This window comes from Triturus cristatus, chromosome 1_1, assembly GCF_964204655.1.
Source record: "Triturus cristatus chromosome 1_1, aTriCri1.1, whole genome shotgun sequence".
NCBI lineage: Eukaryota > Metazoa > Chordata > Amphibia > Caudata > Salamandridae > Triturus > Triturus cristatus.
This window is the reverse complement of record NC_140579.1, coordinates 140,933,252-140,948,018: the sequence shown is the minus strand read 5'-3', so window position 1 is coordinate 140,948,018 and position 14,767 is coordinate 140,933,252. Positions and strand designations below refer to the sequence as shown.

The 14,767-nt window shown below is 48.0% G+C and overlaps 1 protein-coding gene across 5 annotated transcripts in view; it reads left to right on the top strand.

Moving 5' to 3' along the window:
* The window catches only part of RGL2 (ral guanine nucleotide dissociation stimulator like 2), a 298,408-nt gene that overhangs the window by 168,590 nt on the left and 115,051 nt on the right, over window positions 1-14,767 (top strand). The window contains exon 1 of one of the 5 annotated variants that reach the window (XM_085621682.1): window positions 5,183-6,295. The exons of the other annotated variants lie outside the window; for them this stretch is intronic. Coding sequence (XP_085477808.1) covers window positions 6,206-6,295 — 90 coding nt within the window. The 5' untranslated portion in view covers window positions 5,183-6,205. Of the gene's footprint in view, window positions 1-5,182; window positions 6,296-14,767 lie in introns of those variants that run through there. 5 annotated transcript variants of the gene reach the window in all.

Here is a 14,767-nt window from a genome sequence, read left to right as displayed (position 1 = left end):
GTGCCTTGTCGGGCGCCCTGCAGCCTTTTAATGTTTGTCCCCTGCTGTACAGTGCCTTGTCGGGCGCCCTGCAGCCTTTTAATGTTTGTCCCCTGCTGTACAGTGCCTTGTCGGATGCCCTGCAGCCTGATAATGTTTGTCCCTGCTGTACAGTGCCTTGTCGGGTGCCCTGCAGCCTGTTCATGTTTGTCCCTGCTGTACAGTGCCTTGTCGGGTGCCCTACAGCCTGTTAATGTTTGTCCCCTGCTGTACAGTGCCTTGTCGGATGCCCTGCAGCCTGTTAATGTTTGTCCCCTGCTGTACAGTGCCTTGTCGGATGCCCTGCAGCCTGTTAATGTTTGTCCCTGCTGTACAGTGCCTTGTCGGATGCCCTGCAGCCTGTTAATGTTTGTCCCTGCTGTACAGTCCCTTGTCGGGTGCCCTGCAGCCTGTTAATGTTTGTCCCTGCTGTACAGTGCCTTGTCGGGTGCCCTGCAGCCTTTTAATGTTTGTCCCCTGCTGTACACAGCCTTGTCCGGTGCCCTGCAGCCTGTTAATGTTTGTCCCCTGCTGTACACAGCCTTGTCCGGTGCCCTGCAGCCTTTTAATGTTTGTCCCCTGCTGTACACAACCTTGTCGGGTGCCCTGCAGCCTTTTAATGTTTGTTCCCTGCTGTACAGTGCCTTGTCGGGTGCCCTACAGCCTGTTAATGTTTGTCCCTGCTGTACAGAGCCTTGTCGGGTGCCCTGCAGCCTGTTAATGTTTGTCCCTGCTGTACAGAGCCTTGTCGGGCGCCCTGCAGCCTTTTAATGTTTGTCCCTGCTGTACAGTGCCTTGTCGGGTGCCCTGCAGCCTTTTAATGTTTGTCCCCTGCTGTACACAGCCTTGTCGGGTGCCCTGCAGCCTTTTAATGTTTGTCCCCTGCTGTACAGTGCCTTGTCGGGTGCCCTACAGCCTGTTAATGTTTGTCCCTGCTGTACAGAGCCTTGTCGGGTGCCCTGCAGCCTGTTAATGTTTGTCCCTGCTGTACAGAGCCTTGTCGGGCGCCCTGCAGCCTTTTAATGTTTGTCCCCTGCTGTACAGTGCCTTGTCGGGTGCCCTGCAGCCTTTTAATGTTTGTCCCCTGCTGTACACAGCCTTGTCCGGTGCCCTGCAGCCTGTTAATGTTTGTCCCCTGCTGTACACAGCCTTGTCCGGTGCCCTGCAGCCTTTTAATGTTTGTCCCCTGCTGTACACAGCCTTGTCGGGTGCCCTGCAGCCTGTTAATGTTTGTCCCCTGCTGTACAGTGCCTTGTCGGGTGCCCTACAGCCTGTTAATGTTTGTCCCTGCTGTACAGTGCCTTGTCGGGCGCCCTGCAGCCTTTTAATGTTTGTCCCCTGCTGTACAGTGCCTTGTCGGGTGCCCTGCAGCCTTTTAATGTTTGTCCCCTGCTGTACACAGCCTTGTCCGGTGCCCTGCAGCCTGTTAATGTTTGTCCCCTGCTGTACACAGCCTTGTCCGGTGCCCTGCAGCCTTTTAATGTTTGTCCCCTGCTGTACACAGCCTTGTCGGGTGCCCTGCAGCCTTTTAATGTTTGTCCCCTGCTGTACAGTGCCTTGTCGGGTGCCCTGCAGCCTTTTATTGTTTATTCCTTGCTGTCCCACTGTGCCAAGTCCGACAAATCAAAATCACTTGTATTTCCTCAGTAGGTTTCATTTGTAAAGATATATGAATAAAAACTGAAATCTGTGAGGTTCTCAGCATTGTTATCTCAGTCTGTAAGAAGTTCTCTGGTTATACTGAATAAGCAGCTACCTACCTCATTATCATAAGAAATCTCTTTATTGGTGTCATACCTACACTTTTGCCTTATTAACCATCTTATTTTCTCAAATTTGCTTGAAAATGCACCATTTGCCCACTCTTTTGTCAAAATTTTCTAGGGGGGAGAACGCCCCAAAACCCACTTATACCACTGCGCCACAGGTCACTCATCCTGAACATTTACGCCCACCACTTTCAAATGCCACCAGCCGCCACTGTCTACAACACTCCACTCTACCTCCAGTAAACACAACACAAATCTACAATATTCCACTAAAAAAAGCAGAAAGTCTATTAAACTAATCTTCAAAATCACTCTCTAATCCAATCTATATCAATCCGCTCAACAAAACTCCACATTGCTATACAAATCAATTAAGGGGCTTAGCACCACCTTATAAATATGGAGAATGGCGCAACGCCACCGGAGCGTCAAAAAAGTGACGCTCCAGTGGAGTTAGGGGCTTGTAAATATGCCCCATGAAGTCTAAGTTTAGACCTAAAATGTGACTTTACTAGTAGTAAAGTTAAACTTTTGGTCTAAAGCTAGACTTCAGGTCCAAGCTTAGACTTTTGGTCTAAGTTTACCTTTGTGAATCGGGCCCAAGCCACTAAACTTTACACCACTAGCCTCTACCCTATAACATTACACTCTCCTACTATACTACACTCTACACCACTACACCCTACACCACTCCACACTCACAATCTACTCTACTCTAACCACTCTACTCTACAACACTCTACTCCAATCCATACAACAACCTTTACAGCACACACATCTACTCTACACCACTCCACAACACTCTATACAACTTAGCAACACTCTATCCACTCAAAAACGAAACTCCACTCTAAGAATCGACTCCACTCAACACTACACCCTTCCACTATACTCCCTATATTACACAACCCTGCATGCAACTCCATAACACACCATGCCACACCACTCTACACCACTAAGCTACACACCACTCCATAACACTATACTATACTTCTCTACTATTCACCACTACACTCTTTGCTAATGCACTCTACTTTATACCACTTCACTCTGCGCCAGTGCACTCTATGCAAATCCACTCTATGCCCCTCTAATTTACTCCGCACTCTACGCCACTCTGCTCTACACCACTGTACTCTACCATGACCTACTCACGCTACTCTGGAACAATCTACACTATGCCACTGCACTCAGCGCATCTCCACTCTACTCTGCATCATTGCACTCTACTCCAATGCACTCTACGCCACTTGATTCAATACCAATGCACTCTTCGCCAATCTATTCTGCTTCATTGAACTCTATGCCACTATACTCTGCTGTGCAAAACTTTACACCACTGCACTCTACAACATTGTACTCTACGTCACTGCACTCTACGCCACTCTATTCTACTCTGCACCACTTTACTCTATGCCACTCTACTCTGCACAACTCTATGCCACTGTATTCCATGCCAATACACTGTACACTACTCTACACCACTCAACTCTTGATAGTCTACCCTGCAACACTGCACGCTACACCACGTCACTCTATGCCACTGCACTCTACTCTGCACCACCACACTCTGCATCACTCCACTCTATTGCACTCTACCCTGCACCACTCCACGCCACTCCACGCCGTTCTACTGTGCAATACTGCACTCTATGCCACTTCACTCTACTCCACTCTGCACCACTGCACTCTACTCTGGACCATTCTACTCTGTGCCACTCTACTACACTCTATGCCAGTAAGCAGTGTGCACACACCCCTCCCGGTGCTTTAAGCAGTGTGTGTGCACTGCATGCACCCCTCCCCATGCTGTAAGCCCTGTGTGCACTGAATACACACCTCCCCGTGCTGTAAGCTGTGTTGCACTGAATACACACCTCCCCGTGCTGTAAGCAGTGGTTGTGCACTGCATGCACCCCTCCCCGTGCTGTAACCTTTGTGTTGCACTGAATACACACCTCCCCGTGCTGTAAGCTCTGTGTTGCACTGACTACATACCTCCCCGTGCTGTAAGCAGTGTGTGTGTGCACTGCATGCACCCCTCCCCGTGCTGTAAGCTCTGTGTTGCACTGAATGCACACCTCTCCGTGCTGTAAACCCTGTATGTTGAACTGCACGCACCCCACCTCGTGCTGTAAGTTCTCTGCCTGCACCCCTCGCATTTGTCTGCGTACTGGACGTACCCCTCCATTCGCTGTAAGCACTGTGTGTGCACTGCAGGCACCCCTCCTCGTGCTGGTAGCACTGTGTGTGCACTGCCGGCACCCCTCCTCGTGCTGGTAGCACTGGGTGTATGCAGTGTGGGTGCACTGCATGCTCCCCTCCTTGCACTGTAAGCAATATGTGTGCACTGCATGCAACCCATTCTCGCGCGGTGTTCACTGCACACACTCCTCCTCACTCTGGAAGCGCTGTTTGTGCATTACATTCACCCCTTCTCGCGCTGTGTGTGCACTGAACGCACCCCTCCAGGTGATGAAAGTCCGGTGTGTGCACTGCACGCACCCCTCGCATTGTGTGCACACGGGACGTACCCCTCCACGTGCTGTAAGCACTGTGTGTGTACACTGCACGCACACCTCCTCGCGCTGTGTGCACAGCACGCACCCCTCCTCGCGCTATAAGCGCTGTGTGTGCACTGCACGCACCCCGCTGTAAGCACTGTGTGTACACTGGACGCACCTCGTCCTCGCGCTCTGTACGCACTCCGCCTCGCGCTGTATGCACTGCATGCACTCCTCGCGCTGTAAGCAGTGTGGGTGCACTGCACGTTCCCCTCCTCGCGCTGTGTGCAATACACGCTCCCCTCCTCGCGCGGTGTGTGCACTGAACGTACGCCACCTCGCGCTGTAAGCACTGTGTGCACTGCACACACCCCTCCCCTCGCTGCAGTCACGCCGTGCAGTGTTTGCAGGCAGGAAGCCGTCGCTCACTCACTGGACCGGTTTGTTGTGAGCGGGTTTTCCGGTTCCTGTTACTGTCTCTTGAGGCTCCCTTGAGGCTCCTGTCTCCGGTGAGGGCTCCGCCTCCAAGGACCCGGCGCACTCTTCCCCTCCATCCTTCCGGGAGAGACTCCACTGTGGGGGGTACAGCATCGCCGGGGGTGAGAGGTACAGGAAGAGGAGACTGCTCATGAGAGAGGAGGGCACCTGTGGAGCCTGAGAGGAGAGGGGGGCAGTAGAGGAGAGAGGAGGGTGAGAGAGAGCCTCTCCAAGGGGGACTCGGGGCCTTAGGGTGAGAGGGACAGAGTGAGTGTGAGGGGGCGTCTGACAGGTGGGGGCACACGTGTGAGAGGAGAGAGCAGCAGAGAGGGTACCAGGGATCCTGGGGAGAGAGGGGCACAGGGGCAGGTGGGGATACACCTGTGAGAGAGGGCAGCAGAGCTCAGAGAGGGCACCATGGCCCCTGGCGAGAGAGGTGCAGAGTGACAGGTGGGGGCACACGTGTGAGATGAGAGGGCAGCAGAGCCTCCGAGAGGGCACCACTAGGGAAGGGAGGAGGGAGTGGGGTCCCTCTACATAGGGAGGGGACACCTAGATAGGGGAGAGTGAGGACCACCCCGAGAGAGGACCACCCCGAGAGAGGAAGAAAGAGGAGAAAAGGACCACAAGAGACAAAACTGAAGCCCGTGGAACCCAAAGCAGAGAAGGGGAGGGAGTACGGTGAGGTGAGTGATTGACAGGACAGGTAAGGGTGGTCACCTCCACGGTAAGGTGTGGTGAGTGAGTTACGGGACAGGTAAGGGTGGTCTCCTCCACGGTAAGGTGCGCTGAGTGACGGGAAAGGTAAGGGTGGTCGCCTCCACGGTAAGGTTGGGTGAGTGACAGGACAGGTAAGAGTGGTCACCTCCATGGTAAGGTGTGGTGAGTGACAGGACAGGTAAGGGTGGTCACCTCCACGGTAAGGTGAGGTGAGTGAGTGACGGGACAGGTAAGGGTGGTCACCTCCACGGTAAGGTGTGGTGAGTGACAGGACAGGTAAGGGTGGTCACCTCCACGGTAAGGTGAGGTGAGTGAGTGACGGGGCAGGTAAGGGTGGTCACCTCCACGGTAAGATGTGGTGAGTGAGGGATCAGGTAAGGGTGGTCACCTCCACGGTAAGGTGTGGTGAGTGACAGGGCAGGTAAGGGTGGTCACCTCCATGGTAAGGTGTGATGGGGCGAGCTAAGGGTGGTCACCTCCACAGTAAGGTGTAGTGAGGGAGGACAGGGGAGCACGGTCACCTCCTCAGTAAGGTGCAGCGAGTGAGGGTCCTAGAGAGTAAATAGTAGGAAAGTTTTAGTGGGTGACTCAGCAGGTATCTGAGATTCCTCACTTTTACTGAACGAGAACTCAAACTTGCTGCTTTTATCTGGGGAGAGGATATCTCCTTGGGTAACACCCCTACATGTCCACCCCCACAGCTGGGCACCCCTGCACATGAGTGCCTTCCTCCGTTTGGGCAGCTGCCTGTACCCAGGGTCGGAGACAGAGCTCTCCCGGAGCACATGGTACCGCCAACCTGTCAAGGTGAGTGAGTGGTTGTATGTGGACAGTGCACTCCCCCGACTTGTCCCCAAGTAGCGGGCAGCCCCTCCGTTTCTCTGTATGGTAGTACTTCATTTCTTTTTGTGGTGCACAATATTTTATTGATGTATCCAAGTAACCTGACAAATAAACATTGAAATAGAAATTCAACAATTAATAGAGAATATCAACAAGAGCTAATATCATTTGTGATACAGGAACCAGTTAGGAGTACAACACAAGGTATAAAATAACCAGTGCTTAATTTGGTGGTTTCCGTTGCTCAGCATCCACACTTAATTGTCAACACCAGCATCTATGACAGTCTGCCACATGGTGGTGCTGTTTGTCTAATTTAGAGATTAGCACAACACCAGTTATTTGATAATTCAATATGTATTAAAAATGACCAATACCTGTCGTCCAAGCCATTCGTATAGCTTTGCGGCCCTGGAATCATCGGAATTGTCACAATTGTAAGGTGTGATGGTTGGGAGTTGTATTGGTGCTGTCTTTGGCAGTGCTGGAAGGGGCAATGGGTGATGCGAGCTGCAGTGGCCCCTTGACCCAGGCCCTGGCACTTCAATTGAGCAGTGAAAATAACACATAGAATATGACAAAGCATTGTTAATAAATTCATCTAAAGGATGTCACCAAGACAGACTTCTCAAACCTAAATTAGAAGGAGGCGGCCAGATTAATTCCTCTTTTTGTAAATTAACCCGCCCCACATCTATGATAGGATAACCCACACCAAGGCGGCCAACCAGAAGTGATGGATTGAACCCAGACAGCTGACAGAGTTTAATATAATTTGAATTGCTCTTTGTTTAAAAATATTTCAAACCTTTAGATTTACACATGAGATATGAATATGATAAACCCTCTTTTAGTGTCCATCGCATCTCAAACCAAACTCCAAAAAGTAGTGACCGCTTTGCACTGAAACATCCTATGGCCAATGAGCCAACGTTTTTGTTACTTTTTCGACATATGATTTAATGAGTTTAGCTTTAAACTTTTGCTAGGAGTGTACAACGAATGTATGATGTTACAACGCATACATTTACAACGCATGCCTTTACAACGCAGTTTTTACATCGCAACATTCTTTACAACGCATTCTTTTACATCGCATGCCATTACATCACATTTTCAGAAACTACCTGTACAACGGATTCCATTACATCACATCACATTATACCTTTACAATGCATACCATTACATCGCATTTAAGGTAAGTGTTGGATAGTGTAGGGGTAAAAATTACTATTCTAACTCCAGTGAGTGCAACAGTAGGGTAAGTGTTGGATAGTGTAGGGGTAAAAATTACTATTCTAACTCCAGTGAGTGCAACAGTAGGGTAAGTGTTGGATAGTGTAGGGGTAAACATTACTATTCCAACTCCTGTGAGTGCAACAGTAGGGTAAGTGTTGGATAGCGTAAGGGTACTATGCGTTGTAATAGTATGCATTGTAATGACTTGCGATGTAATGCCTGCGTTGTAGTGACATGCGTTGTAATGACATGTGTTGTAGTGGCTGCGTTGTAATGAAATGCGATGTAAAGGATGTTGCGATGTAATGACTGCTATGTAAAGGTAGTGCGATGTAATAACTGCGCTGTAAAGGTTGTTTCCCGTGCACAACACACTATGAATTAAAATAAGTAGTTTGCAAAGTAAAGTCTGCAATAACCCTCTGAGTCTAAGTTCCCAAACGACACTCAAATCTTCACCAGGAATCAAAATATTAGGTTCTACCCAATTATTTTTGTTACAAACCTGGTTGTGAGATGTTGGATGTATTGAATCTCTGGGCTGAATTGCGACTTATTGCGCTTTGAAATCATTCATGAGATATTTTGCACCAATTTATGTGCCAGGCAGGTTTTACTTGTAGGAGTTGTGGCTACCCAGTTCTGGTGTCAAACATTGAACATGAATCCTTTCATACTGTTTCGGTGACATATGGCCTTTACAGAAGAAATTACGATTGTAGATTTATTTTTTCAGAAATCTAAGTTTGGCCTTATGACAACAGTTTTTAGACGTAAATAATCTGAACATTTATCTGATGGAAGATGAAACAAATATTTTAGTTATGCACATGCAAGGATTACATTTTAAACATGAAATCACCTAGATGGGAAATACCTCTCAAGGGACAGCCTTGCCAATGGATTCATTTCCTGAATATTTAATTACAGGGTTATGCTGAATCGAACTGTGATGAGACTTCTTAATACTATGAGGAAGAGAAGTGTCTAATTGTAGTTCCTCTGTCCCTGTTATTCAACACATGGCAGTGTCTGTTCCCTGTTGTAGCCACGTCCACACCCAGAAAGAAAGTCCAAGGCGTCTTGGGGAGGATTATTTGAGTCTCAAGAGTGTTCTGTGACACTTCTTTTGGGAATCTTGGCAAGAAAGGGAAGAAACTAGAAGGTTTTGAATTGGCATTAACTTTTCTAATACATCAGTGGAAGTAGTGAAGACGTTCTGGTGACCGGTCCATGTTTCTTGGTGCAACTTATGCCCACTGTATCACACAGCACAATGTGTGTTTGGCTGAGTCAACCATAATTGGCATGCTCTTGTTGCAGAAGTCCAAGGCCATGTCAATAACTTCAGATTCCATGGGGTGACGTGGCGCACGGTCTGTGGATTAGCGCTGTATCAGTGGCATCTGATCTTAATGAGTTCTCCCAGGTGCATGTGATCTGAATGAGTTCTCTCAGGTGCATGTGATCTGGAGGAGTTCTCTCAGGTGCAGGAGATCTGGATCTGTTCTCCCACATGCTTATGATCTGGATGAGTTCTCTCAGGTGTATGTGATCTGGAGGAGTTCTTTCAGGTGCAGGAGATCTGCATGTGTTCTCTCAGGTGTTTGTGATCTGGATGAGTTCTCTCTGGAGCATGTGATCAGGATGAGTTCTCTCAGGTGCATGTGATCTGGATGAGTTCTCTTAGCTGCTGTGTGATCTGGATGACTTCTCTTAGCTGCATGTGATCTAGATGAGTTCTCTCAGGTGCATGTGATCTGGATCTGTTCTCCCACATGCTTATGATCTGGATGAGTTCTCTCAGGTGTATGTGATCTGGAGGAGTTCTTTCAGGTGCAGGAGATCTGCATGTGTTCTCTCAGGTGTTTGTGATCTGGATGAGTTCTCTCTGGAGCATGTGATCAGGATGAGTTCTCTCAGGTGCATGTGATCTGGAAGAGTTCTCTTAGCTGCTGTGTGATCTGGATGACTTCTCTTAGCTGCATGTGATCTAGATGAGTTCTCTCAGGTGCATGTGATCTGGATGAGTTCTCTCAGGTGCATGTGATCTGGATGAGTTCTCTCAAGTTCATGTGATCTGGGTGAGTTCTCTGTGTTCTCTCAGGTTCCCGTGATCTGGATGAGCTCTCTTAGCTTCATGTGATCTAGATGAGTTCTTGCAGGTGCATGTGATCTGGATGAGTTCTCGCAGGTTCATGTGATCTAGATGAATTCTCAGGTGCATGTGATCTGGATGAGTTCTCTCCGCTGCATGTGATCTAGATGAGTTCTCACAGGTGCATGTGATCTGGATGAGTTCTCTCAAGTTCATGTGATCTGGGTGAGTTCTCTGTGTTCTCTCAGGTTCCCGTGATCTGGATGAGCTCTCTTAGCTTCATGTGAGCTAGATGAGTTCTTGCAGGTGCATGTGATCTGGATGAGTTCTCACAGGTGCATGTGATCTGGATGAGTTCTCTCAAGTTCATGTGATCTGGGTGAGTTCTCTGTGTTCGCTCAGGTTCCTGTGATCTGGATGAGCTCTCTTAGCTTCATGTGATCTGGATGAGTTCTCTCAGGTTCATGTGATCTGGATGAGTTCTGACAGGTGCATGTGATCTGGATGAGTTCTCTTAGCTGCTGTGTGATCTGGATGACTTCTCTTAGCTGCATGTGATCTAGATGAGTTCTCTCTGGCGCATGTGATCTGGATCTGTTCTCCCACATGCTTATGATCTGGATGAGTTCTCTCTCTCAGGTGTATGTGATCTGGAGGAGTTCTTTCAGGTGCAGGAGATCTGCATGTGTTCTCTCAGGTGCATGTGATCTGGATGAGTTCTCTTAGCTGCTGTGTGATCTGGATGACTTCTCTTAGCTGCATGTGATCTAGATGAGTTCTCTCAGGTGCATGTGATCTGGATGAGTTCTCTCAGGTGCATGTGATCTGGATGAGTTCTCTTAGCTGCATGTGATCTGGATGAGTTCTCTCAGGTGCATGTGATCTGGATGAGTTCTCTTAGCTGCATGTGATCTAGATGAGTTCTCACAGGTGCATGTGATCTGGATGAGTTCTCTCAAGTTCATATGATCTGGGTGAGTTCTCTGTGTTCTCTCAGGTTCCCGTGATCTGGATGAGCTCTCTTAGCTTCATGTGATCTAGATGAGTTCTTGCAGGTGCATGTGATCTGGATGAGTTCTCGCAGGTTCATGTGATCTAGATGAATTCTCAGGTGCATGTGATCTGGATGAGTTCTCTCCGCTGCATGTGATCTAGATGAGTTCTCACAGGTGCATGTGATCTGGATGAGTTCTCTCAAGTTCATGTGATCTGGGTGAGTTCTCTGTGTTCTCTCAGGTTCCCGTGATCTGGATGAGCTCTCTTAGCTTCATGTGATCTAGATGAGTTCTTGCAGGTGCATGTGATCTGGATGAGTTCTCACAGGTGCATGTGATCTGGATGAGTTCTCTTAGCTGCATGTGATCTGGATGAGTTCTCTCAGGTGCATGTGATCTGGGTGAGTTCTCTGTGTTCGCTCAGGTTCCCGTGATCTGGATGAGCTCTCTTAGCTTCATGTGATCTGGATGAGTTCTCTCAGGTTCATGTGATCTGGATGAGTTCTCACAGGTGCATGTGATCTGGATGAGTTCTCGCAGGTGTATGTGATCTGGATAATTTCTCTCAGGTGCTTGTGTTGTGGATGAGTTCTCTCAGGTGCATGTGGTCTAGATGAGTTCTCTCAGGTGCATGTGATCTGAATGAGCTCTCAGGTGCATGTGAGGTGTGTGTGATCTGGATGAGTTCTCTCGGGTGCATGTGGTCTAGATGAGTTCTCTCAGGTGCGTGTGTTCTGGATAAGTTCTCTCAGGTGCATGTGATCTGGATGAGTTCTCTCAGGTGCATGTGATCAGGATGAGTTCTCTCAGGTGCATGTGATCTGGATGAGTTCTCTCAGGTGCGTGTGTTCTAGATGAGTTCTCTCTGGTGCATGTGATCTAGATACGTTCTCTCAGGCGCATGTGATCTGGAGGAGTACCAGGGGCAGATTCTCTATTAGGGCTCTGGGGCTGCGCCCCCCTGAATGTATTTCCTTCACATTCCTGTACAAATATTAAATAGATCAATTTATTTAGAGATACAATCTTATCTCTAAACAAATCAATGTATTTAAGTCTGGGTTGTCTGTCCCAGGCTGCCTGCTCCACTTCGCTCTGAAGCAGGAGACAGAAGACAGGCAGTAAATCAGCTTCCTGCACTGTGACGCACGACGCAGGGCTTACTGTTCTAAAGCCCTTCCTAATGAATCATTGTTTGTTGTAGTCTTTGGTAGTATCCACTGTAGGCCATTGACGCTGTCAGTGTCATGGCTTGGGGCGTTAGATGTCTCCCTCCCTGTGTGAGAGCAGCCGTCCGTCATTCACAGGCATAGATGCCACCCTTTCCAATTCAAAAGCAAGGATCTCACCCTTTCCGATTCACATGCATGGATCCCACCCTTTCCCATTCACAGGCATGGATCCCACCCTTTCCCATTCACAGGCATGGATACCACCCTTTCCCTTTAACAAGCATGGATCCCACCCTTTCCCATTCAAACGCATGGATCCCACCTTTTCCCATTCAAACGCATGGATCCCACCTTTTTCCATTCAAACGCATGGATCCCACCTTTTCCCATTCACAAGCATGGATCCCACCCTTTCCCATTCGTCACAGTAGGAGTGGATGCATGCACATGTGTTTTGGTGCCTTGTTCTCGGTAATGGTAAGTGTTAGAATGCTAATCTTCTGATATGTATATTGTTCTGAAACCCCTCAACACCCTAACCTCCCCCACTGTAACACCTCAGGCCCTGGCTGCACATCACTGGCTCCCTTAGAAGTGGAGCTGCTGCATTTGTTCCCCTGCGTGAAATGGATCCAAAAGGCAAGCAGGCCAGGGTTCTTGTTCCCTTGCGAAGTTGATGCAAATATCTGAGTCAAGCGCAAAGTGAGAGAGATGTGCTTACAGTAGACAGTTATCTGCTGTGTGACATTAAAACTGGCCCGATCTTCATGCCCTTAACAACCTTAATGCCAAACGCATGGATTGATTTGCGAACAATGAGTGTTAAAAACATTGAGGCAATGCATGTCAGCGATTTAGTTCCTCTCTTATTTCAAGTTTTACTTAATCTTGCCTGCCTCAAGAGTTAGCTATTTAATCAGGTTGTGTTTCTTTCTGTATTTTTTTCTGTGCATACTTTGAGCTGTTCAGGTGTTTATGGGACAATAAGGAATTGGTACTTTTATCCATTAGTGTTCAGCTACTAGCATGGCAAATTGAGGGGTAGCGTGGAGGGGTTTTGCTCTTGGACCTCTTAGCGGCTTTCGATACTGTCAGCCATGACGTCATGTTGGATTATCTATGAGCTGCTGGGTTATTTGGAGAATACAAAATAGTGATTGGTGGCAACTTGAATCAATCTCAGCCACTGGTAGTTACTCTGGGCTTCATCTCAGCCCTTCTTTTTTTGCCCACCATGCCACCTTAGATTTTACCCAGCCATATGCAAATCAGTCTTGACCGTGGTCCAATAGGAAAAGTCCAGCTGCCCTGCCAGGCCAGGTCCTCTCTGAACGTGAACACAAGCAACCCAGGACTGTTTTCTCCCTAGTTAGGGCCCGTCAGGCGGGTGCAGCTGGGTTATTTGGAAAGGCCTTAGTTTGGTTTGCTTCTTTCTCAAGAACAGATCTCACTCAGTAGGTCATCTGTCTTTTCGTTCTAGCGGTACCTCTCTCCCTACAGGTTTCCTCAAGGATTGGCTCTATTACCAATTTTGTTTAATGTATATGCATATCCTGCCTCTATCTGGTGGGATTTGCTAATTTGAGTTTTCAATACTTTCTCATGCCGATGACAGCAGTTGTTGACCAGAGATGACCAGCACGCCTCAAATTCAAATTGGCCAAGTTCAAGATGGGTGCCAACTAATTTTTTAAAGCTCAGTGGAGACAAGACAGAGTTGCTAATAACAGGTGGGGACACCCTGTCCAGGTTTATTGACCTATGACCCAACCTACTTGGCCTCCTTTCCATTCCTGTTGGTCAGGTGATGAACCTGTGAGTTGTCTTTGACAAGGAGTCAGCCTTTACACCCCAAGTTCAGAAAGCCTGGGCTGCAGGGTTTGCCCATATAAAGAGGGGTGTGGGGTGTTGCACCCAATCCCACCTAGATTATTGTAATGCCCTTTACCTCAGGTTTCCTGATCAGTCCATCTCAAAGCCGCCAGGGCTCCAGAATATGGCTGTAAGACTAGTGAAAGGGTTCAAGATATGTGTTCATGTTTCCCAGGAAAGACAACATTTCACTAAAGTTCTTGGTCTAACCTGTCAGGTGTTTACTAGTATGGCCTGGCTTCTCTAACCTGCCTTGTGAGCCCCCACCACTTGCCTGATCACTAGAATCTAGCGCTGCTTGCCTTATGTGTGCCCCAGTTTAGACTATCCCCGTGCGGCGGTGGAGAGTGTCATGTGTTGGACCCCAGATCTAGTCCTTCGAACCTATATGGCATTCCCAACGTTGAAACTTTCAGTATGCCTTGAAGGCCTGTCTACTTTCACTAACCTCTCCCTACCCCTCTTCGGTTGGGCTTGTTGTCTCGTCCACCTTGAGTAGCAGCCTCTGGCCTAGCAGATTCTGACATCACCAGGACTCCTCAATCGCGTATTGGACCATATTACACAGTTATCCATTATGCATTCGCTATATATATACATTTAATATCATGCTTGAATGTGGAGTGTACTTGTCTGGCCCAGAAGATCCGCTGGGTGTCAGCAATTCACTCACTGCCAGAATAAAGATGTGTGTGTCTTACTTACTGACGTAGTTGAAGTGCCCTTATTGCAAGAGTATTTCATTTGCACTGCCTTACATGTGGAGTTGTAATGTCATTGTTCTACTAGTAGCCCATTGTTTGTAGTATCTGTGGTGTTGTAATGTTAATGCAGTGCTAGAAATGTATAGGTTGTATTGTTAGTGTAGCAAATGTTTGTGTTGCAGTGCTAGTGTAGGAGTTGGAGTGTATGTTTATTATGCATAGTGTATGAGCTGTAGTTTCAGTGTAGTATATGTAGTGTATACATTGGGAGTTGTAGTGGTAGTGTAGTATTTATAGTGTATTCACTATAGTGTTAGTGTAGTATATGCAGTGTATGAATTGGAGTGTTACTGCAT